A 25,347-nucleotide genomic window follows, 5' to 3' on the forward strand; every position below is an offset into this window, starting at 1 on the left:
CTGAACACTGCTCACCCCTTGGATGATTAGATAGGCCTGCTTGGGGGTCCATGCCCCCAGCCCTCCCTTGGGTGAAACCCACCCCCCACCTCAGATAAGAATCACTGCTGTGGACGGCCACCTTGACTCCCTAGTTTCCTTTCCCATTTCCAGAGTTTATTCTTTGGTAGTTCCAGCTACACTTCCTACTCAAAAGACCTTAGCATTTCCCTCCCCCAGCCCCCATATATGCCAGGCACTCTCTGCTTGAAAATCACCTTGTTCTCCTCCCTGTCTACTCATTGAAACACACATGTCGCAAAATCCACTCTGCAGGAGGGATTTGTTCTTTAAAGTCCCTGCAGACACCTGTGGCCCCACATACCCATATGATTGTCAGGTGTTCTGTCAGTATCTGTGAACTCCAGCTGGTCCTTCCAGGGGCTTACTGTTTGCTCCTTTCCTTAATCACTCCACCTATTTTCAGATCCTTCACAAAGTAGTGCTGCAGAGACTTCCCCCTTTGTGTCTTATATACCTGCTTACCTCCCAAAAGCCATTTCTTTACTTTCACCTGCCACTCTACCAGAAGCTACTCCATTCTTCAGTGCATTCAGAGGTCTTCTCCAGCCAGTATCTATCACTCCCAGTAGTCAACATGTGATAGTCCACTAGATCAATTAAATAAGATGGTTTTTCAAATGCCTAGAGTTTGGTTTGCCTCCCCCACTCCCATTCCCAACCCCACGAATATCCCCACCCCTTTCCCACTTGAAATCCCACTGCTCCCAACCCTGCCCTCCCATCCAACCCAGTCAACCCCCACCCAAACTGCCCCCCTAAACCCATCCCCACCACCCACCCTTCCCCGCCGGATCCGTGGTAAAGAGCCTGGCCCAAGATTCACACCTTTGCAACAAAGTTCAAGGCTTTAAGAGCAGCCGTTCCTTCCTGCCCAGTGCTGTCCACCCCTTTTACGCTTCCCCTTCCCCATGCCAGACCTTGCAGGCTGCCCTGAGCACTCCAGGTTCCTTTGTTCCACTCTGAGACCTCCCCCTTCTCCTGGCTCCACCTGTGGCTGTCCTGCCTGTGGCTGTCCTGCCTGGCTCCCTTCCACCACACTCTCTGCCCTCCATCCTTCCCTGGGGGACCCTCCACCCTGTCTGTCTTCTGTAGGTGACTCCCCAGTTGCGCTGCCTCATCGTCCCACTTCCACATTCTTTCTTGCAGCCTTTCCCCTTGTGACACATTTCTTCTCTTTGCTTCCTTGGCCAAGGGAAGGCACCTGCCTGTCTGTGGTCCGTATTTCTCTCAACCGCCCAGGGCCTGTCACTTCATCAGACTCAGTCATCTCTTCTCCATAGGGATGCGCTCACTGCTCAAACTTTTCCATCCTCTCCCTATCCCACCTTCTCTTCAACAACTGTTTTCTGTTGCTTTTCCAGATCTTCCACTGATTCAGGCCAGCGCCTTCCTGAGGCTGCCTTTTCCTTGCCCTCTTCCACTCCAGCCTTTTCTCCTCTTCTTTCTGCTCCATCAGGAAGGCTCCCACAAAACTCCACAGCCAGTCATGCCACTTCCTTCTCTTTCTCGTTTCCTCACTTCCTTTATTTCCATTTATCTCAGATAGGGCCCCGGCGAGCTGATGCACCCCTGCCCATCACACCTACCCTTCCATTACCCATTCAGGCTGTCCAGATCACTCATTTCTTCTTTCCCTCTTGGTTGCACTACCTTCACAACACCCGTGTTTACAATTTAAGACCTTCTTACATAGGTTCCCACTCTGTCCTCCTCTGCTTTTCCTCCTGTTTTCCTCTAGATGAAGTTTTTCGTAAATGAAGTCCACACTCCAGCAACAAACACACCAGCTCTCTACAGTCCTTATCCATACTCTGTCCCCTGTACACACCTGATAGTGATCTAAACTCCCATTACAGCTATGAGGTCCACTGTGTTTGAGACTCTTCTTTGCCCAGGTATATTACATCTCTATTTACCTGCTTCCAGCTGCAAGTTACACCTCTATCCCTTTAGCCTCCCTTGACAGCAGAAGCGCAGATTCAGTGATCATTCTGAATTGCTTCCTCAGCATTGGTTCCTAACTACTACTCCACTATTTGCAAGCATCTTTCTACCCAACCAGTAGACTCAAACCACTTAGGTTCATTACCAAGTCCCTGAGGTTACCATGCCCAGTGCCATCTTACCGTGCAGTGATGCTGTTTCCTTCATTTAATCTGAGTTGTTTGTCCCCATCCCCTACATTCTCCTGTGAACCTACTCTGCATATTCCTGGGCTTTTGTCTCTACTCTGATCCTACAGTCTGGCCTTGATAACAGGAAACCAACTTCTCCAGTGAGATCTGTCAACGCCCCGGTTTGGGAACTCTGCATTCCCCCTTCACCTTTCCACCTTGGCCCCTTGACCAGTATTCATCACCAACACAGATCTGTGAGGCTGTTTCCTGTGCATGCTTCCAGTCCCTTTCTTTTCCTATTCACTTACCTGACCCAGTTACATCCCATACACCACCTCACATGGATGCCACACTCACACTCACATTCACTCTCTCTCTCTCCCCTTCTCACCTCAGGATTCACATTAAAACCTTGCATCACCCATCCATGCATCTTCTCCCACTGTTGTCTTCCAGACACCCTCCACTTCATCTTCAGCATCCAGTCCTTCCTGCCCTGCCCTCCCTGCTGCCACCATTACCGTAGCCTCTATCCCCAGCATGTTCTACTGAGTCCATCTGCTGTCCCCAGCCACCCTAACTGTCAGCCCTGCCATGTTGGACACAGTCCTTTCCTCATCCACGTCAATCCACCTGACCTTGCATCATCTCCCATGCCCTTCTTGACACTGTGGTCCCCAGCAGTGCCAAGGTGCCTGCATCTCCTACATCCTCCCTATCTATTGCCATCTCCCACCTCTCCCCATTCCTTGCTTGTCTTACGCACACTATGCTTTATCATCCACAAACTGCGTCACACACTTTGCCCCTTCTGGGGTGAAGTCCCTGGATTGTCTCCATCTGCTCCCTCCCTCTGGTGCCTGGCCCGCCTCCTTTACTGCAGCGCATCCCTCATCCTCCCAACAAGCTCTCCTCTCTTAGCTTCTGGGCTCCATGGCCTGCTTCGACTCATTCTTCCTGCCCATTAGGGCACGCCTCTCCTCTGTCCTGCTCTCCCATGTGTTGCAGACTCATCCCCTGATGTCCCAGCGGCCAGCTCCTGGGCCCAGGCTGCTCGTTCCTCCTGCTTTCTTCCTCTGCTGCGTAGCACGGTACTGTCCCACCTGCACCATCTTTTCCCTCCACCATCCGTGATTCTCCCACTGCCTGAGTCATGTTCTCAGGTGCGTCCTCCCTTCTTGACCTGGCCCCGCACCCACTGCTCCAGCAGGCGCAGACATCTCTGCGTCACACATACCATACCACATCCACCAGCTCTGCCCAGCTATCTGTGCCCACGTCCCAGTGGCCCAGGCTATGCGTACCTTCTGGCACCCCCCAACTCTGATTCCCCAAAACCTTCTCAACTCCCTTTGCATCATTTCTTTCGCATTCTTGTGCAAACACTAGGGAGCATGTGCCTCTGAATCTCCTACCTTCTTCCTGTCACTGCAGCAGTTTTGTCATCAGCACTCGCTCCTGTCCCCTCTCCACCTGCCTACACCCCCCCAGAGAAACACACCCGGTCTCAACCTGCCTCTCCTGCTCTGCCTGAGACCCAGCTCTCCACTAATCCTGGGTGCCCCTGCCAGTCCCACCCTCCTCCCGCCTTGTCCCTCCTTAGTGCCCATGTCTTCAAGACACTCTCTTTCCACGCTGTCTCCATCCCCCTTTGCGCCTTCCTTCCCCGTGACAACAGATCCCCTGCTCCCTGCTCTCACCCGCACAGCCCACTTCCTCTGTGTCACGGGGCCCTTCTCTCGGCCTCCCTCCTCCACCTGAGTCCTCCAGTCTGGGACCAAGGCGATGGAAATCCCAGCTCCACCACCACGGTCCCTGGTGCCTTTCGGCTACATCCATTTGCTCGCTGTCATCCCTGTCGTGGTCTGTCGGGAACTGTGTTCCCACACCTGACAGTCTTGACCCTGATGCCTCCCTCAGCCCCGCCGGCGGGCATGTGCCTCTTCCCCTCACACTCCACATCTCTGCCCAGCCCTCCCTCCTCCCACGTCCACCAGTGATTCTCACCTGAGGATGCAGGACCCCAAGGCGGCCTATCAGAAGCATCTTTTGGGCTCAGTTCCTTCCTTTGTTATTGTCTGTGTTCCTTTTAGAGACTGCTTTTTCCCCTTACGTTTTCTGAGCTCAACACCCCTCAGATGATTGGATAGGCCTGCCTGGGGATCCATGCCCCCAGCCCTCCCTCCAGGTGAAAACCACCCCCCACCCCAGATAAGAATCACTGCTGTGGACGGCCACCTTGACTCCCTGCACTTCAGTCTCCCATTTTAGGCCTGGAGGCTTCTCGTGCTTGCATTTATCTTCTCTCTCAAAGATCTCAGCATTTCCCTCTCGTATAGACTAGGCACTCTCCGCTGCAGACCACCCTCATTTCCCTCCCTATTTGCTCTGAAGTCAGCAGGCCCCAGCCCCGAGTCTGTGTTAGAGAATTGATGTCTTCCTCCCGATTTCATACTCCCTTTTACTGTTAAAGATCATTGTTTTAGAGGGCCAGAATGCCCATTTTTACCTGTTTTTGTTTGTTCTTTTTTTACTACGTCTCTCATCTGGTTTTCATACTTCTTAGTTAGCATTTTTAGTGTTTTTCCCATTCTAACTAACCTGGAAATCTTCCCATGGAAACACTTTGTTTTGTATATTTCCTTTTTTTCCTCTGGCATCCTTCCACCACTTTCTTCCCACCCCTTGTTTCTTTATTCCACACAGCCTCTGACTCTTGAAAAGGATTTCTCTTAAAGGTTTACATTGAAACTTTTACCCTTCAGTACATGAAAGTGACCTATACTCTTAACCCCCTTATTATTGGCCTTATAGCTTCCACACCCATACAGTATTTTCTGTTCTCGTTTTAATATTTTCTATCCTTGAAGTTTACATATTGTGACACATATGGCAAGATTCCACCTTTAGTACTGCCTCCAGTTACTCCCCACTCTTCTTACCTCCATCATGCACTCTTTTTACTGTACTATAGTATTTTCATTATCTTCATACTGTTAATCCATGCAACTTTCCTGTCTTTTCATTATTATTGAGGATGTTTTCATCTCATTTTTGGATTTTCTTAAGGACTCTCATAGTCCTACCTGAAGCTCCTTAGACAATCCATTCTGCACCTCTTTTTCTCTTCTTTGACATTTGGAAACCCCCGTGCCACCCGTAATCTGTTTACCACTGTCTTCTGGTGCAGTTAGCAGCCCTTGCTAGTTACGGACGTGCACCATTCAGTTCTGTTTCCTGGTGCCCTTTCCCCTGTCTCGGCTCAGTTCCCCTTTACTCATTTCTGAACTTCTTTCCTCCTTTTTGGAATCAGATTTAAGTATACTGCTCAATCCGTTGTGCCTCTGCACCTTTTTTGTTGGTTTGTTGCCTTTTTCTAACATTCTACTCTGATGCATACAGTTGTCTTCTGACTTGCTTCTTTCCTGCCTCACCCTTTTTTCCTTCCATATCTCTGGTCCATCTTTAATCGTATAACTATTTTCTCAATGTATGCTCTTGTTCTACTGACCTCATTGTTTCTGGGTTTCCTTATTGGGAAGCTGATTTGCCCTGTTTTTACTTAAGTTACTCTGAAACGTTGCCAAATCTGTATATGCTCTTTTTATTTAGTATCTATCACTTGTTTTCTTCCTTATTCCATATGATACGATTATAGTGGCAAATCTTATTTTCCAGTATGTCATCCTCACGTGATCTTTCCCATCCTAAGGTAAATTTAAAATACCTTTTCCCCTCATTTTGTTGTTTTTCTTTTTCTGCCTTGGAAGGGCACACTTAACCATCCATCCACTGTGTGTCACTCCTATGCATTCACTCAAATCTTGCTGTCAGGCACCTCTTTCTGTTCTCCATTCACTGCCCAGCCCCTTTCCTTCTGTCTTCTTCCCTGCAGACTCTGCTGAGCTGCTGTGGTTCTCTGCTCCTTGACTGGATCCCTGCCGCTTGCCTTGTTTTATGTCCACTTTACTGATGTATCTCTGTTCTGTCAACTGCACTTTTTAATGCAAATGTATTTTCCTGGATACTACCTCTTATATCCAATTTTTAGTTGTCATTTTATCTCATCCCTTTCTTTCTTCCTCAGTCTTCTTCCTGACTCAACTTTGTAAGTACAAGCAATTCTCGTTATCCTGTGTGCTTAAATAATAATTTTTGGTAGGAAACACTACATTGCATTATCCTAAATTTCAAAAAGCCCGTATCCATCTCCCTTTAAAAAAAACTCAACCTGTTTTCTCAATCGTCACTAAAACACTATGATCAAAAAAAAAACCTTTTAAGTATTTCTTACACACCATTTTAAAGGATAGTGACCTAATTATTTAACATATCATCAGTTCATTAGCAGACATGTTTGTTTACCGTACCATTTTGTACTATGCTCATACTATAATAAGGACTGTAATAAAGACTCATACTTTAATAGACTATAATTGCATTTGCCTTTTATACTGCAAGGAAAAATGGAATTTTTCAATATAAATAACAAATGCCTATACATTTTTAGATGAAATATATAAACAAGAAGTGTTTTGGAAATGTTTACTTACCACTTGGTGAGTTGCTTGAACTGTCCCACTCATGTGATGGGGAAGATGACAGGAATTACACACAACACATTTCACACCCTTGAGCACAGGGAGTAAGCCTGTCGGCACAAGAGCCGCAGCGGAAACAGACCATCTCAAGCAGGCTGGCGTGCAAGCTAAAAGTTTTTGTTAGTACAAGAATGCTAACTCACTGTACCAGATTTCCTAAGTACATGGTGATGTATATATCATATATGTCATTATATACATATATTTATGTATATATATAAACTTTTCATATTAACAAGTATTTAGGCAGTATGAGCAGATAGCTGGTGATAACTGAATTCCTCATTCTGGTCTCAATAATATTTGCTGTTTCATACCTTGCATATTCCAAACCCAGACTAATTCATGCATTTTTTTCTTCCAAAAAAGCATTTTCTCCTCTCCCTTCTCCTTTCTTCTTCTTTATATATATACAAGTCTTCTCAGTTGCTTTTCTTACTTTCAACCAATACTAACGTTATTCCTTAACTTCTTGGCCAATTTTACATCATACTTACTGCTATGTCCTTTCATAACTCCCTTTGAATATCTGCCCTGCCATATCTTAAACGTTCTACAAATCATTTACCCACTGACTCTATAATCAATGAATACTGGATTATTCTCTGGATGCCAACCTTATCATGATTCCCAACCAGTCCTCAACCAATAGCATTCATTTGTTCTACAAAGAAAATCCCGATCTGTACCTGTCAATCCTGATGTTTTTAAGGTATCCACCAATGGCTTCTTATCAGGGTTTATCTTTTTTTTTTTTTTTTTTTTTTTTTTTTTTTTTGAGACAGAGTTTCGCTCTTGTTACCCAGGCTGGAGTGCAATGGCACGATCTTGGCTCACTGCAACCTCCGCCTCCTGGGTTCAGTCAATTCTCCTGCCTCAGCCTCCTGAGTAGCTGGGATTACAGGCATGCGCCACCATGCCCAGCTAATATTTTTGTGTTTTTAGTAGAGACGGGGTTTCACCATGTTGACCAGGATGGTCTCGATCTCTTGACCTCGTGATCCACCCGCTTCGGCCTCCCAAAGTGCTGGGATTACAGGCTTGAGCCACCGCGCCCGGCCTCAGGGTTTATCTTAATTCATCTCCTTCTAACCTTCCCTACCAAGCAGTCACTTAAGAAATAAATTTCCCACTAAGACTTCAAGCACCAACCTATCCAACTTCTTTTTCAAATTTCTGCTCTTTTCTCATTCTGTATATAGTTCTTCTGAGATCGGACAGTTCTGTTTCTTTAATTCATATTTGATCTGTCTTCTTGTTATTCCACCTACTCAAAACTGCTTTCTGATTCATACAGTGTCCCATTTATTGACCTGCTATCCTCTTTTTCTTTTTTCTATCAAGTGCTTTGGCTTAAGTGTAGAGCACTAGCCATTTTCCCCATCAATATATGTGACTTATTCAAATAATGTCTTCCATTTACAAACAACCTGAACATTGCCCTTCTATTCCTTTTTCTCTTTCTCCTTTTGCTGCAAACTCCTTACATTTTCTCCAACATTCCTTTGTCATTCAGCTGTATCATTTAGTGGATATAACCATCTCTTTTGGATGGTGTGTACACTCTTGATATTCAGCACTCACTATTCAACTGTCTTCCATCTTCCTCATTTCTCACTCTCTGTACTGAATGTCTTTCCACCCACCATTCAGTCTGGACTTCCTGGGATCCCTGCCCTGACCAATTTTAAGTCCATCACATTAATCTCTCTCTAACCTCTCATTCTATTGATGCCACCAATTGCCTCAAATCTTTTTCCAACAAAGTTTCCTGGGCAGCAACATATACTCCAATTCTTATTTGCTACGTTCTCACTTCTGTCTTTTCTCCCATGATTGGTATCTAGCTTAACATACAACTCCACTGAACTTATCATTCTGATTCTCAGTGCTCCTCATCCTGGCCCTCCTCAATACCCTTCCCTGTTTAACATTTTGCAAAATTGCTTGCTCAGCACCCCAACCTAAATCTAACAGGCCTTCTCATGCCTTCTTCTTCCTTAATTTCAGCTTCAGTTTTTCTCTACTTTTTCCCTTTTTTGAGACAGAGTCTTCCTCTCTTGCCCAGGCTGGAGTGCAGTGGCACCATCTTGGCTCACTGTAACCTCCACCTCCCAGGTTGAAGCAATTCTCCTGCCTCAGCCTCCCGAGTAGCTGGGATTACAAGCACGCGCCACCACACCCAGCTAATTTTTGTATTTTTAGTTCAGACAGGGTTTCTCCATGTTGCAGACTGGTCTCAAACTCCTGATCTCAGGTGATCCACCCCCCCACCCCTGCACCTCCCAAAGTGCTGGGATTACAGGTGTGAGCCACTGGGCACAGTGAGTGCCCAGCCTACTAACACTTTTTTTATACATATCTTAAAAATTGCTCTTACAGCCAGTTGTAACATAATATTTCTTTTCTGAGCACATCTTAACATACTTTGACAAGTTCTTCCTAATTTCCTTTATTTGCACTGTCTTATATATTAACATCAATATTATCAGCTTCCATCGATAATCACAGTGATGGATACATCATTCTTCTTAAGTATACTCCCTTAATGCCACCCACCTGTGTGACACCAAATACAAATCATCATCTCACCAAATAAACCACTCACCTACGCTCTCTAGTTACTCTATCAAACCAGTGTCTTTTAGGTGCGGTCAGCGGCTTTGAATCTCAAAGCCGCTGATAGCACCTAATCTTCTGCCTCTAACCTTTATCAACCAAGCCTTTTAATTAAAACTTTTCAGCCCCAAAAAATTAATACACTCACTTCTTCATATCTTAACTTTATGCTGTATTTGCTTCAGATCTTTTTTAAAAGAAACTGTTGCACATATAATTGAGGCTTCCTTGGTGCCACTCCCAAAATTGTTTACCTCTCTCTCCCTTCCAAGAGAAAATCATGACATGAATCTGATACTTAATCCTCATACATATTTTTATAACTTTACTACATATCCATAAATAGTACATACTGCTGTGTTTGCAGTGCTGTATAAATGTATGTGTTTGTGTTCTTTAAAAAAAAATTCCCACCAAGACTTGAAGAGCTAGTCTGTTCTCTGACTCCTGTTCATATTCAGGCATTCACTTCTCTTTCACCATCTACGCCCTCACTGCAGTCTTCAGCAACACACATTTAACTCATTGGACTCCTTCTGAGATTTGACAGATTTCTCCATTCTAGTTCTTTTTAACCCACAGGTTATTTGTCTTCTTGCAACTTGACCACCCAGAACCCTGCTCTAACTCACACAGTGCTCCCATTACCTAGATGAAAACCCTTTCTTCTTCTTCTGTTATGTTCTACCACATCTTACCTGTCCATTTTGGCTACTGGCATTAAATTATCTTAGCAACAGATACAGCATTCCACTCTTGAGGTTTACTTCCCTCACGATTCCCTACCAGTTCTCAAGAAATACAATTCATTTTCTCTACAGACAAACTACACATCCACCCTCCCTAAATGGTCAATACCGATGTATTTTAAGGTTGCTAGCAATGTCTTTTTAGGAATTCATCTTAATAAAACTCTCTTAAACTTATTAACCGAGTTTTTAACCAAAAATGTCTACCTCCAGCATCAAGAGCTAATCTAATTCCCATTCCTGCCTGGGTCCCTGAAACTCTGTTAGATGTACCATTCATTACCATTGGGCCTTCCCACCCAATTTGACCACTTGGACTCATTTTGAGATATTAGCAGTTTCTCCATTCTGGATCCCTTTTTTAAATACATCTGATCTGCCTACTTGCTACTCCACCTACTCTTAACTTTTGTCTGTTTTATACGATGGTCCTTTACTCAACCAGCCAACTCTCTCTTCCTTCTTATTCCATCGTAACCTTGGTCCAAGAATGGTTCCTTAACCCACCAGGCAGTATCTGCCATTCCTGCAGTCATCCCCTCCCGTCAGCAGGAACTCTTCACTTTGTTCTTCCATTCCTTTCTTTCTTATTTTGCCCGAGAGAATCATGCTGCTGTATCCCTCCTTTCAGCTATCACCTATGTGTCGTTCTTATGGACTCAGTGGGTTCTTCTGGATACTCCCCTCCCCTTGGGCACTCACTGCTCAGCCCACTGCCCTCTGCCCTCTGCCCTGTGTGCCACATTCTCCCCTGCGTTTGTTTTGTTTTCTTGGATCTGCCTACAGCTTCATAGGATTCTTGCCGCTAGCCTGCCCTTTATGCCCATCCCACTTAATCTCTCTCACATCTCACCATACTGACCAAACCCAATACTTCTAACATTTTTCCAAGAAAGCTTCCTGGACAACAACACCTTTTACCCGAGTTCTTAGTTTGCCACATTCTTAACTTACTCTCTCCTTGTTAATACGCAACTCTGACAAATTCCCAACTCTCATTTCCCTGTGTTCCCATTTAGCCCTCTTTAAATAGGAACACTGTATCAGTAACTGCAAATACACCTCTGTGTCTGTTGTTTCTCTACACTGCATGTTCTGCCCCCCACCCTCATTCACACGTCCTCTCTCCCTATTTAACATTCAATCTCCATCTTTTGAACTCTCCTTTGCAACTTTTGCATACACATCTCCTTGATTGCTTCTCCCACTTTTGGCAAGTCCTAACATGTTTTCTTAATTTCTGAGTACATCCTTGATGTCCCTCTTACAGAATGTTTTTCCAGATTTCCCTTTGGAGGCTTACCCTGTATAGCCTAACCTTTCATAGTGATGGATACCTATTCCTTTTGAGGTTTCCTCCCTTCATATCCAGTTTTCTGCTCTTCAAGTAAGCCTTCCCCTTAGATAGCATCTAACCTGGCTTCTTTCTTTTCCATCATGACCTTTTGCCCAAGTATGGTGCCAAATACCTCCAATTAGTATCCGTGACACTTTTTTTTTTTTTTGGTCAATATTAGGTGATGCTTTCTCATCTGGAAGCAACTTTAACATCACTATTGTACACCTTTTTATTTTGCTTTATGAAAATTATATTCAGCATCCCTCCTTCTTTCAGAGACTCTGTGTATGTCATTTCCACAGATTCAGTACTGTCTTTTAGGTAAACAGACCCCTCACAATCAGCACTCACCATTAAGACTGCACACTGGATCTGAGGTCCAAAGCTTCCTGAACAGTAACCCCTCATAACCTCAGTTCTTACTTAGCCACATTCTCTCCTTCCTGTCTCCTTCAGCGGCTGTGGCTGGATTAACATAAAATCACTCTACGGGAGTTGCTGATCTCCCCGTTGCAGTACTCCTCATCCTGCCATGCTGCAGCGCCCTTCCTCACTGGCCCGCTTACTGTACTTCTAGTAATGCACTTGCAATATGTACTTAGGATATGTACTTACAGTAAATGAATGAGCCTCCAGCCTCATTCATTTATCCCCTTTCCCATTTGTAGCCTCCATCACCTCCATTCTTTCCTTCTCTCCTATCCTTTCATACAAGTCTCTCCAGTTGCTGCTTTTAATTTTCAGCTAATCCTAATGTGACAATTGCTAGCAAAGGCCCTTTACCAGAATTGTTCTTAATCTGCCTTTGTCTAAAGCAGCGGTTCTCCAACTGCAGCTGGTTAAAACAAACTGCGGGGCCTTACCCCATGATGTGGTTTGGATTTCCTGTTGAATTGTCATCCCCACCGTTGGAGGTAGGGCCTGGTGGGAGGTGACTGGATCATGAGGCCAGTTTCTCATAAATGGTTTAGCACCATCCCCCTGGCACTGTTCCTGTGATAGAGTTGTCACAATATCTGATTGTTAGAAGTGTGTAATACTTCCCCCCACTCTCTGTCTCCTATGAAGTGCAATTTGTCTGCCACTATGATTGTAAGTTTCCTGGGGCTTCCTCAACCATGCTTCCTGTACAGCCCTTGGAACCTTGAGCCAATTAAACTTCTTTTCTTTATAAGTTACCCAGTCTCCGATATTTATTTATAGCATTGTGAGAACAGATTAATGCACCCTGAGTTTCTGACTGACTTGACCTGGAGTCGGGGAGAATAATTCATATTTTTAACAGATTCCTAGATAGTGCTATGTAACACATTCTGAGAAGCATTACTCTTAACTTCTCCCTCAACTATGCCCTTAAATTAAAATTTCCCACCAAGGTATCAAGAGCAAGTCTACTGCCTCTCATTCCTATTCAGGTCTCTCCTTCTCTCCCATATACTAGTCATTGCAATCTGGCCTTACACCCATTGTATTTGACCAGCTGGGCCCAGTCTGAGATCTGGCAGGATTCTCCAGGAATCTTTATGGCACTGTGGCCTTTCTTATTACCATGCCATCTTTTCAGAATCATTATCTAGTTTATCTAGTGCTCCCCTTAGCTTTAACCTTCTTCTTTCATGTCTTTTGGCCCAAATATGGGACCGTCTGTCCAGTCACTCCTGTCGTTCTTCAAATGACCTTTTCATCTGGAGGCGCCTTTAATGTTCTCTCCTGTTTCTCCCTGTTACCTATCCTGCCCTAAAGATGTATGCCACCTTATCTTCAACTTCCCTTCTTTTAGCTGCCATCCATATTTCATTCAGAGGGACTTTATCTCCTCCTGAATGGCACTTCCTAGACAGATTCTCTCTAGTGTCTGTCTCTCATCTATAGAAAATCTTCACATGACAGAGTAACTTCTAAGAGTAACTTTAATGCAACACTTACATGATATTCATTTGTTTTTTTCCCTTTGGCAATTTGCCCTCCCTTATCTTAATTATATTCATCTACCATCTGTACCTGGAAACACAGAGGTTTTACCCCTGAGGTGGGTTTCCAGCATGATCTCCAGCCACTCCTCTTTTAATATTAGTAATACATTCTGCAAACTACTCAAAGATCTCTCCTGGTGTCTTTAAGGTGCTGCCCTAGCTTTATATTAGGGCTCATCTTAATCCTTCTCCTTCTAATTGAACTTCTCACAAAAGTTTCCCGTTACTTTTCAAGCACTTGTTCTCCCATTGTATATACTGCTTTTCAAAGTCTGCAATTAAGAGCCAACATTTGACCAAATAGACCCACATTTTAAGAGCTTACAAGACTTCCCATTCTGGGAAACACTTTCCTCATTTTATCTGTCCATGCCACTCCACCTACACTCTCTCTCCTTATTTAATCATTTCTTATTTAATCTTTGGTAAAATTATGGGGCTGTATCCCTCCTGTCAGTACCTGCCAATCCTCAAATGACCCCATCTCTTCTGCAGGCTCTTGCGCTGTTTTCCCCAGCTGACCCTACAAAAACAACTATTACTTACAACCACTTGTTTTCTCAGCTATCATCTTGTGGATCACTCTCGAGGATTTAGCCTTTTCTTCCTTGTCACCTGCACACTGCTTTGAAAACACTTGCACCTTCAGTTCATTCCAGACCTTGATAGGGTTCCTGCCATTGCCTATGGTAGGAATCCATCGATTTCAGCTCCTTGACCTTTCACTCTGTTGGTCACACTTGTTGCTTCAAACATCATTCAAGCAAAGATTCACAGATGGCACTTCCTCACGACACCAGTTCTTACTTACACTTCACATTCTCTCTCCTTTGGTTATGATCCAGCTTGACTCACGTCTCTCTACTGCATATGCAGCTCTGCCATCTTCCAGTGTTCCTCATTCTGGCCCTCTTTAATGCCCTTCCCTACCCACACTTTATATTTTTTATTTTATTTTATTGGAGACAAGAGCTTTCACTCTTGTCACCCAGACTAGGGTGCAGTGGCATGATCTCAGCCCACTGCAACCTCCACCTCCCGGGTTCAAGTGATTATGCTGCCTCAGCCTCCCGAGTAGCTGGGATCATAGGCTCCCACCACCACGCCCCACCACTTTTTGCATTTTTAGTAAAGATGGGGTGTCACCATGTTGGCCAGGCTGGTCTTGAACTCCTGACCTCAAGTGATCCACCTGCCTCAGGCTTCCAAAGTGCTGGGATTATAGGCATGAGTCACTGCGCCCAGCCCCTACCCACAGTTTATATTCCACACTCCAACCTAAATCCTCCACCTCCTCGTCTTTTTCAGCTTCCACCTATATCTTCTCTTTCTCTTCCCCTGTGATATTTTCATTCATGTTTCCCAAGGAAATGTCTGTCACTTTGAGCCAGTCCTCACATAGCGGAGTAACTTCTAGGCAACTTCAATGGAACACTATGCAGTAATCTGTATCTTAACTGTCTGTCGTCCTTTCACTTGCCATCTCTCTCTCTCTCTCTTTTTTTTTTTTTTTTTTTTTTTTTTTGAGATGGAGTCTCACTCTGTCACCCAGGTTAGAGGGCAGTGGCGTGATCTCAGAAACCTCCTGGATTATAGGTGCCACTATGCCTGGTTGATTTTTGTATTTTTAGTAGAGACAGAGTTTCACCATGTTGGCCAGGCTGGTCTTAAATTCTTGACCTCAAGTGATCCGCCAGCCTCAGCCTCCCAAAATGCTGCAATTACAAGCGTGAGGCACTGCACTCAGCCCTACCATCCCTCTACAGAAATAAATATAGAATTCTTTATTTCACTCTTCATAATCTTCACCCATTCCCCATCTAGTAGCAGTAATCCATTCTCTGGACAAACTACCTGTTCACACTCTCTTAATAAATCAAGTATAATATTTCTAAAGTTGGCATCTGTTAGCTTTTTATCAGCATTCATCAGTTTATAACTCTCCTATCAAGCAAGTCCTTTAGGCATTCCCTCACCTTTAAGAGGTGGTCTGCGGCTGCCTCCTGCTGAAGTCCTTGCTCCTCACCCTTTCTGTGTATTTACCATGCAGCCGACCAATTAGAACTAGACGGGATACCCCATTCTGAATCTTTATATTCCATACCTCCTCTGCCAGTAGGCCTTTCCTCATATATTATTTCTGTTCCTTTGCTTCCAGTCTTTTATGTTTTACTTATGACTTTTGGCCCAGCAGTGCTGTCTTACCTTCCAGTTGATGTGTGTCGTTCCTTAGTGACTAACTCCTTTTCATCTGAGGACAGCTGTAATGTTGCTTTCCAGTACCATTCATCCTTCTCCCTCTGAATTTGTCCTAGAGGAAAAACCCTCCCAGCATTTGTACAGCATTTCCACAGACTCAGCACAGTTTTCCAAGTAGGTGTATACTGCTCCTTTTGGCACTCACTGCTCAGCTTTCCTCGATTTCCTACACACTATGCTGCACCCGTTCCTTCTCAGTCCAGTCCAGACCTGCATGCATTGCCGCGGTTAGCCTGTACAGATACACCTCCCCTGCCCCCTTTCTAATCTTTTGCCCTAGTGACATACCCTCTTCTTCAATTATTATTGCAACAAAGCTTTCTGGAAATGGCTATAAGTGTCTCTTACTTCGGCATGGTCTCCCTCAAGTGGTTGAGACCTAGCAGCTCCCTCCCGCCTTTCCTACTCTGCCCTTTGCCACACTGCATGTTCTGTACCCTGGCCCAACTCACATGTCCCTCTCCTGTCTTAGCTGCCAGCATCCATCTTTTCTCTAATTCTCTGGGTTTTTTTCCATACAAATCTCCTTAGTGGTCGACTGTCATTTTCAGTAAATCCTCACAAGACAAGCCTAATTTCAAAGAACTGTAATGCAGATCTTCAGGCATTATTTTCTGATTCCCTTTGGTATCTGCCTTGCTCTGTTTGTGTAACTCTTATCTTTACATTATGGCACTGCATTCCGTATTTTCTTGCCATGGAAAGGCCCCCTTCTCACCTCCTCACCCCATGTAGCAGATTTGATAGATTACTACCAATGGTTTTCATTGGACTTCCTTAGATTCCCTATAACCTCTCATTGTATCAAGCATTTAATTAAAAATTTGCCACTAAGGTTTCAGGAACATTATCTGTACTAACACTATTCCTATTTACTTCCTTAATTTCTTTCTATCAGGTCCTTATATGTAAGTGTCTTGGTCTACCTCCACATAAAACCCAGCCCCTGTGCAGTCTGAGATCTGCCTTCATTCCTGATGTTGTCTCTTTATTCCTCCTCATTTGCCTCCCTGATTAATTGGAATCACACTGGGTTCCTATAATCTATTCCTTAATGTCTCCCGACTCTTCATTCTTACTTCATCATGACCTTTTTCCCTACCATAATCCCATATCGCTTTCATTTTTTTTTTTTTTAAATGCCTCACCTGAGCTATTCTGGCTTTGTGTTAACTTTCACTTCTTTCTTTCTTCTTTCCCCTTCTCCCTAAAGAAAATCCTGTCTTAATTAAACCACAGTCATTCTTTCCTCAACTCTCTTATAGCATTAAATAGACTCTGCAGCCTTGATAGGTACATTCTTTCCTATATGGGTCAACCCACTGCCATCATCTGTTTTCAGCATATTCTGTTTAATCATCTGCTCTCTGAATTTCAGACCCATTCTTCATGTCCCCATCAGTGGCTTAAATTAGGCACATCTTATCTAGCTTTACTCTAACCTTTCAATCTCTTGACTGCCTCAGCTCACCAGAGCCTGTTGGAAAATCATTTGAAATACAAGGTATTTTGCATTATTCCTAAACAAATGATCTTCTCAGCACCTAGGCGTTATTAGCATGCCTCGTGCTGTTTCCAGCTGCCCCATGCACTTTCTTGCCTCTTTCCTTTTGCTTGTTTGTACGTCTTCCTCTGCTTGCCAAAGTTCTTTTGCGTCTTCTGAGAGCCAGTTAAACTACTGTATCATTTCACATTTATTACAATTTTCCCAGGCTATTTGTTAATCCTGTACCCTCACATGGCATTCTCTTAAAACTTATATTAAAGGATCCATGGCATTGAGTTGTAATGTCATAGATAGATCGCGCGCACACAGCCCACGCACTTAACTTATTTAATTCCTAGACAGCTCCTAGAGACAGAGGTCATGTCTCAGTCATCTTTTTATCAAAGTGTCTGGCACATAAGCTTATACCTTTACATGTAACGTCAACATGTATTGACAGTCACTACATGGATGGATGGATAGATGGATGGAGTTTAAAGTCAAGACTGAGCAAATGAAAGTCTTATTACCCACCCTGTCATATATGGTCTTTACATCTGAGCCTGTTCTTTCCTCTCCTTGCCTGTCCCCCAAATAACTTAACCGCCTCAATATGTACTATGTATTGTACTAGAGCCGTTTCCAGACCATAGATTACACCCTAAATGCCTTTCATTCACACTTGCTAAATCCCCTCCTTCAAACATTTCAGAACATCCTGTCTTCTTTATAAAGACTTCACTTTCCAAAAAAGTACCCCCATCTCCATTTCTTATGAACACCACCTGTGTGAAAACATCCAACACTGCCCACTTGCCTTTCCATTTAAGACAGACTTTACCAATACTAGGAACTCGTTACTGACCTACTCACTATAGTCTAAAGGTTGACAGATAAAGCAAGTTCTCTCTGGTAATCTGTGGATCCTCCATCAGACCACACTGAGATGCTGATGAGATTGGTCAATGTTAATCAGATGATCTGTATGCTTTTACCATCAGTATTTTTTTTTCTTTGTCAGGTCCTATAGTAGTGGTTCTCAAAATATTTATTTGTCAATATTTAGGCCCCTTTGATAGGCATGGCAAAAAAAGCCCCCAAAAGTACCTCTCTGTTGCTTTCTTCATACCAATAGAGAAACAGTCTGCCCGTGTCATCATTTTTATACTGCTGTAACGCACAGTATGGAATGGACTCTACATTCATGCTTTGTGAGGCTGCCTTTCTGACCTGCCTACAGGCTACTTTTGAGAACCATTCCCTTCTAAAACAGAGCATGGGTGTGTTTAACTGGAAAATGTGAAACACAATGCTGAGTACAGGTGGCACTTCCTAAGAAATGATGGCAACTTCTCGCTTGCACTGCCCACTCATCAGGTTTGCCTGCCTTCTCCTCCAGTTGCAGGCACCTTTAGCTGCACCATGAAGTTTACAGTCCGGGACTGTGACCCTAACACTGGAGTTCCAGATGAGGATGGGTATGATGATGAGTATGTGGTGAGTCTTCCCAGCAGAGACTTTGACACCTTTGCAACACTGAGTGACTTCTGCCTTGAGAGAACATGTTTCTAGGAGCAGCTGACATAAACTTATGGGATTTCTATTCTTCTGAAACAGATGACAACTTAGGAGGACCTGGACTAACCCTCCTCCGTAACTGGACAGCCCCAGGGCAGAGAGAACTGAGATTTGCCACTTCATAATTAAACTCACCCTTTTATTTTCTTTATAATAGGGATAATTAAGAGATGAAAATAATTACATGATTTTCATTGAGATCAGTTTTATTTAAAATGATTTGGGGCAGGGGTGGTGGTTTTGTTTTTTGTTGTTTTGTTTTTGCTTCTGCTACAGCAACTGTTAGTTTATAGCCAGATCATGGATTAAAAAGCCTTCACAGAATGGAGGGGAAACATTTTAAAGTATCAGTCTCTTAGGGAATGATCAGAGGATACTGTGTCCCTGGAACTCAGTAGTCAGGTGTGGGTGCAACAGGACTACTCTGTACTTCAGCGCTACAGATGTTGTCTGAATTTGGCTCTTGCCAGATGTTCTTTCCTTTGCTAAGGGTTGCAGCATTAGATTCATCCAGACTACAGAACTTGAACTATTTTGGTGGTAGAGTTTTCTCTAGGTTCCTGAGGACCATATTGATTAGTTCCTTTATCTTTGCCCTATAACAGAAGGGACTTTTCTTTACTGACTGCTTGTTACCCACTAGCTGGAAGATCTTGAAGTGACTGTGTCTGACCACATTCAGAAAGTACTGAAGCCTAACTTCGCTGCTGCCTGGGAAGAGGTGGGAGATACTTTTGAGAAAGAGGAAACCTTTGCCCTCAGTTCTACCAAAACTCTGGAAGGTGAGAACCATTTGCTGCCAGTATATTGCCTGACAGCAGTATAATACCTAATAGGCATATTTGTTATTCCAGAAGAACTCCTTTTAAAAATACATATATACTTCATAAATCTCTTACCTAAAAGGCCAGAACCCTGTCTTCATCATCTAATTGATTAGCCATTTTCTAGTCCAGTAGCCTGCCTCTACACATCACCAACAACGCCTTCCACCCCAGCTCCCAGCCTAGACTGGGGCAGAGGTACATCCCTGTGCTTTACCTTCCTAATACCGTCTCCTACATCTTCTCAACACAGAGGCTGTCAACAATATCATCACATTTCTGGGCATGCAGCCATGTGAGAGATCCGATAAGGTACCTGAGAACAAGAATTCCCATTCGCTCTACCTGGCAGGTAAGAAGCTTCCATCAGATTTCCCTTTCATTTTGTTGCAAAGCTTAATGGGATGTAGACGGGCACCTTAGGCCTTACTGTTGCCCATCACCCCATTGTGTAAGTCACAATTTGAAATCCACTCAAAATGAGTCATCTGTTTTGCATGCTATTCTTATTAAGATGTACATTTGGCCTAAAACACTTAAATCTGGCCAACAGACACCAAGGCCACCACCAGCATTCCTTTTTAGCACTCCAAATTGGTATTTTTAAATACCTTCTATGTACCTGGTTTAATGGGAATATAAATATACATGTATGTATATATATATATATATATATATATATATATATATGATATTTGGAATTTATGCATGGGATTCAATTTCCACAAATCTCTAGAAAAACTAAACTAATAGAAAGGAGATGCAGGGAGAACATTATAAATTTCATTATCCAGTGCTTGTTTTGAGTTCTTAATATGGTTTTCCTCACTTTTTTCTCTCAGGTATATTCAGAGGTGGCTATGATTTATTGGTGAGGTCCAGGCTGGCCTTAGCAGATGGAGTGACCATGCAGGTGACCGTCAGAAGCAAAGAGAGAACACCTGTAGATGTTATCTTAGCTTCTGTTGGATAAAATCTTACTGGACAAGAGGAAGCTGATGCACACTCCACAGTCAGTGGGCTTTTAGGCTAGTGGCATCAGCTTCCCAGAATCACACTTTTGAAGATGAATGACTTTGGAGAAGCAAATCAAACATTTGGCCCTGAGCCAGCAGATCAAATTCTACTTTTGCGCATGGGTTCGTTTTTTTCTTTTTATTATACTTGGTCAGCTTTGGTATGATGGTGCAGCTTTGGGTGACCTTGAAAATCAAATACTATCCTGTGCTCCAGCTGCTTAACTTCATTTCATTCTTTAATTTAACGTGTATCTGAAAGCTCCTGGCAATGTTGGAAAATTTTAGCCCAGAGGGGTGGTGGGGGAGGGGAAGCCAGAGTCCACTTTTGTCACAATTCATTTTTATTAATAGAAAATAAACACTCATTCCAGTTTCAAAGTTGTTATACTTGAAGTTGCTAATTTTTTTTAAAAAATGAATTTTAAATAATCTCTTAATAATCCTGCTTTGACTAAGACAATGAAATGTGGCTTGAAAAAAAAGTATTCAGCACCATTTGCTCATAGGTCTTTCAGAATTTGTTCTTAAAGTTTCTGGAACTTTCCTGTCTGTAAAGTACAGGAATTACTGAGCTACATCGGAAAGCCTCTGTGGGACAGGCAATGGGGAGTTAAGCAGTCATCATAAAGGAATCTATGTACATTCAGCATGGTGACTTGGACTACACAACACTTCTTCCCCTCTGCAGTAGCTCAAGAAAGACATAATTTTTAGCACTGAGGTATGAGGAGTGTCAGACTGTTATTTGCTGTTAGAATTGGTCTTCCCAGCTAATAACAGTAAATCTCTGGCACAGATGCTATTGGTCCTTAATGTCCTGTGATTTTAGAAAATAGTTTGGATTTAGTTCAATTTATTCAGAAATCAAACATGGTTAATTAGGTTCACTACTCTGGCAGAGTAAGGGTATGCTATACTGGGTTAGGATCTTTATAAAATATATGTAATGTGTAAGTAAATTATAGACTTAAAAATCATACTAAGAATACTATATTATTCAAACCAATATCTATTTTAACAAAATGTTTGTAACTAAAAACAGCTGATGAAACTAAATCGAAAGGTATGACAAAGAGGACTCAGCTCTGAGTTGCTTAAAGAACTTTTAAAGTGTGTTTGCCCATAAAGCCGTTCCAGGTGAGGGAAGGAGGCCCCCTTCTCCTCATTCTTACTTTAGAATTCTTACTGGGCCTGGGCCAGAAATTAGCACTTCTAAATATTTCAGAGAAGTTCAAAGTGTTAAAAAATCTTTTATGCAAAAGAACGTCTTTCAGCGTCAGTGAATAGTAACACTCATCAGAATTTCCCAATAACACAAAAACAAAGCCAAGTCCATACATTTGATCAGATGTCAGAGTTATGGGAGGTGGACTGTGATGGCAGCCTTAGTCAGAGCTCCTGCTGGCTTCTTCCTATACACTGTTCACCAATTTGATAAAGTGGACTTTGTGAGAGAATAGTGTTTGATGGCCAGGACCTCTTTTGGGCATTTCTTCCTAAGTAGAATACACAACAGATAAGGGAGTAGGGGAGGTAATACAGGGAAACTACTCTTTCCAGCTCAGAAGGAGTTGATGAAGCCCATATATGCATTCAAGAAGCCCATGGGATCCTCTAGCTGTGGGTAGTGGCTAATGTGGTCATCCAGAATCGACACTGTGGACCGCGGCAGCGTTTTCCTAGTGGAAGAGAACAGCACGCAGGTGAACTTGAGGCTGGAGGGGGAGGGATGTAAGCCAGTAGGAAGCCCCAGTAAATGACCCTGTGGACACACCACACTGGAGGGAGCCAACAAAGAGCTTATTCAACTTCTACTCTGAAATTGTATCTTAGGCAGATAAACTTGCCAATTCCATTTATACAGACTAGTATTTAAATGTTCATACTCCAACAAACAACAACTTGAAAATAGAACACTTTTGCAACAATTGTCAAAGCAAGATGTCTTTCAGCTCCTTAGAGAAGGATGAGGCATCAAACAAGTGGATCACACAGCAACTCACTGCCCAAGCAGAGATAACCAAGGATCTTCCCTTAATCCCAGGAGGAGATGAGAGGGGTATTTTATTAAAAACTGTATGCAAGCTGTTCACTACTAGCTTGTATCTGGTAGGCCATAGGAAGGTATAGAACATTCTTATGTGACATGATCAATCAAGATTTCATATTCTGATACCTTCCAAGTAAGTACCTAGAGAGAATTGCAACCAGTGAGAAGGCACTATTTCACAATGAGCTCTTCTCAATCTCTCCTTGCCATCTGCTCAGCTTAAGTCAATGAATTGTCTTTACAATCGGACTAAAACAAACACTTCATAGGATATATCCACTTTCAACCTTTGACTCACGTGAGCTTTTTGTACACCTAGGAATATGTAGCACTCATGACCGTGGAAACAGACTATGTCTAAATCAAGAGAATGTATAACCGAATTAATCTTGATATTACAAAAGACTCCTCAACTCAGTCTTTTTATTGTTTCCTGGATGAACAGTGAGGTCACAGACAATGGCTGGAGCCAACAGCCTTCAAGCGATAATTCTGTTTACCATTGTCAGGATGAGATACTAACAAAACATAGACCTCTCTTGGGGAGACTCACCTGTACAGCTCCAAAAACTCTGGATAGGGATTTACAGGATCCAATGGCCCATAGATAAAATGAACTAGGAAAGAGAAAGGGAATGAAATACTTAACAGCTCTCACATCTGTTCTCCTCCTCCCACCCTAAAATCAACTCCTCTCCAAAAAAAAATGTTTTCTTCTTCCTTTTATTATAATTGAGGCGAGGTCTCTCTCTGTTGCTCAGGCTGGAGTGCAGTGGTGCAGTCATAACTCACTGTAACCGCAAACTCCTTGGCCCAAGCGACCCTCCGGCCTCAGTGTCCTCAGTAGCTGGGACTGCGTACAGGTGTGCGCCACCACACTTGGCTAACCTTTAAATTTATCTGTAGGGAAAACATTTTTGTTTTTCTCACTCTGTTGCCCAGGGTGGTCTCAAGCTTCTGGGCTCAAGCAGCCCTCCTGCCTCAGCCTCCCAAAGAGCTACAATTACAGGCATGAGCCACCTCACCCAGCCCAAGAAAATATTTTCTGTAAGTAAATTTTTGTGTGATAGAAAACCTAGCTTGTCTTACTAGGTAAGCTCTAAAGAACTGCTGGGAACGCACCAGTTTGCCTCTTACAGAAAACCGTCTGGTCCCTCATTCAGCGCTCTCGCACCCTGGACCAAACGGAATGAGCCCAACTTTCAGCATTCTCTAAGTCCAGGATACCTTCATTCCATAAGTCTCTCTTCAGTTATGACAGACCCTTGACATTTGAAATCAACCAGTAATTTCCTGAGCACTAACCACTGTATGTGAAACACTAATTTTCTTTCTTTTTAAATCTGTAAGAATGAAAAGACAAATGAGCACAGATCACCTATAGCCTCTTGATTAGTAATCCAAACAGCTTCTGTCTGAGCAGTTCAGCACGTAATGTGGCAGTCACTGACAACGCACAAGAAATCGGTAATACCAACTACCTTTGCAGTAATGTCTGTTTTTTATATGCTTCACTGTATACACCACATCACTGATGTTCCAAATGTCATGAGTACATCTGCCAGTAAAATATGGGATACCCAGTTAAATTTGAATTTCAGATGAAAAATGATTTCTTTGGTGTAAGTAGGTCCCAAATATTGTACACCTACTTAAATACTAGAAAAGCATTTGTTGTTTATCTAAAATTCAAAATGTAACTGGATGTCTTATATTTTTATTTGCTAAATCTGGTAACCCTAATTGCATAGAGGAGTTGCCATTATTTTGACCTTATAGTCCTTCAGTTTCCTATCAATAATATAAAAATACTCACTGGGGATAGTTACAGAGGCAAGAGCTCCCACCCAGCGCCTTCTGAACTTCTTCCTCTGATTGATGTACTGTAAGAGACTGTAGGACAGGTAGGTCAGCATGAGCAGAAGAAGAAATCTTTACTGTTACAGGGATTCAAGGGCATCACATGAACCACAAAAAACATAAGATATAATTTATGAATCCAGAAGCAGTTTAGCATTCCTGGAAATGTCCCACTTAATTTATCCATTTCTGTTAACCTCTAGAGTTAACCACCATATAGCTATCTATAGTAGTGATTATGCCTACTATCAATATAAGAATCAGTGATATTTGTTACGCAGGGAATGAGATCTAGGAAGGCTGAAAGTTGGTTTGGATTATATGTGACTAAAAAGCCGAGGTCTAAGGATCCAATTTTGGCTCCACCACTTCACCTATGTCTGTGACTTTAACACAGATTTTTCAACTCAGTTTCCTCATTTGTTTGTTTTTTTAAAAAAAGATCGGGTCTCCCTATGTCGCCCAGGCCGGAGTGCAGTGGCTATTCACAGGTGCAGTCATCGCTCACTACAGTTGTTAACTCCTGGCCTCAAGAGATCCTTCTGCCTCAGCCTCCCAAGTAGCTGGAAGTACAGGCATGTGCCAAAGAACCTGGCTAGCCTCCTCATTTTCAAAATAGGAGGATTGAAACACATAATCTGTGTTGACATCTACTTTTTTTTTTTTTTTTTTTTTTTGAGATGGAGTCTTGCTCTGTAGCCCAGGCTGAAGTGCAATGGCTTCGTCTGACCACAGATAAAATGGAGAGAATTCCTCTTTCTCCATTGTAAGACACCACTGCCGCATTTTAGAACTCAAACTCATGTATTC

The 25,347-nt window shown here is 43.1% G+C and overlaps 2 protein-coding genes across 5 annotated transcripts in view; one reads left to right on the top strand and one right to left on the bottom strand.

Moving 5' to 3' along the window:
* Positions 1-21,007, top strand: part of COPG2 (COPI coat complex subunit gamma 2) — a 140,702-nt gene extending 119,695 nt beyond the window's left edge. The window contains exons 21-24 of the mRNA XM_003920989.4: positions 18,606-18,703; positions 19,428-19,566; positions 19,862-19,960; positions 20,451-21,007. Of these exons, the coding sequence (XP_003921038.1) occupies positions 18,606-18,703; positions 19,428-19,566; positions 19,862-19,960; positions 20,451-20,581 (467 nt within the window). The 3' untranslated portion in view covers positions 20,582-21,007. The remainder of the gene's footprint in view (positions 1-18,605; positions 18,704-19,427; positions 19,567-19,861; positions 19,961-20,450) is intronic.
* The window catches only part of MEST (mesoderm specific transcript), a 55,749-nt gene that overhangs the window by 19,925 nt on the left and 10,477 nt on the right, over positions 1-25,347 (bottom strand). For all 4 annotated transcript variants that reach the window (XR_012512032.1, XR_012512031.1, XM_039473110.2 and 1 more), the window contains exons 10-12: positions 24,494-24,570; positions 23,231-23,294; positions 1-22,306 (exon numbers count right to left, since the gene is read on the bottom strand). The exon at positions 1-22,306 is cut by the window's left edge. Coding sequence is in view for 2 of the 4 variants with exons in the window: in XM_039473110.2 (XP_039329044.1) it covers positions 22,189-22,306; positions 23,231-23,294; positions 24,494-24,570 (259 nt within the window). In the remaining 2 variants the exon portion in view is untranslated. The remainder of the gene's footprint in view (positions 22,307-23,230; positions 23,295-24,493; positions 24,571-25,347) is intronic.

The sequence above is a fragment of the Saimiri boliviensis genome, chromosome 10 (assembly GCF_048565385.1).
Source record: "Saimiri boliviensis isolate mSaiBol1 chromosome 10, mSaiBol1.pri, whole genome shotgun sequence".
In the NCBI taxonomy this organism is placed as follows: domain Eukaryota; kingdom Metazoa; phylum Chordata; class Mammalia; order Primates; family Cebidae; genus Saimiri; species Saimiri boliviensis.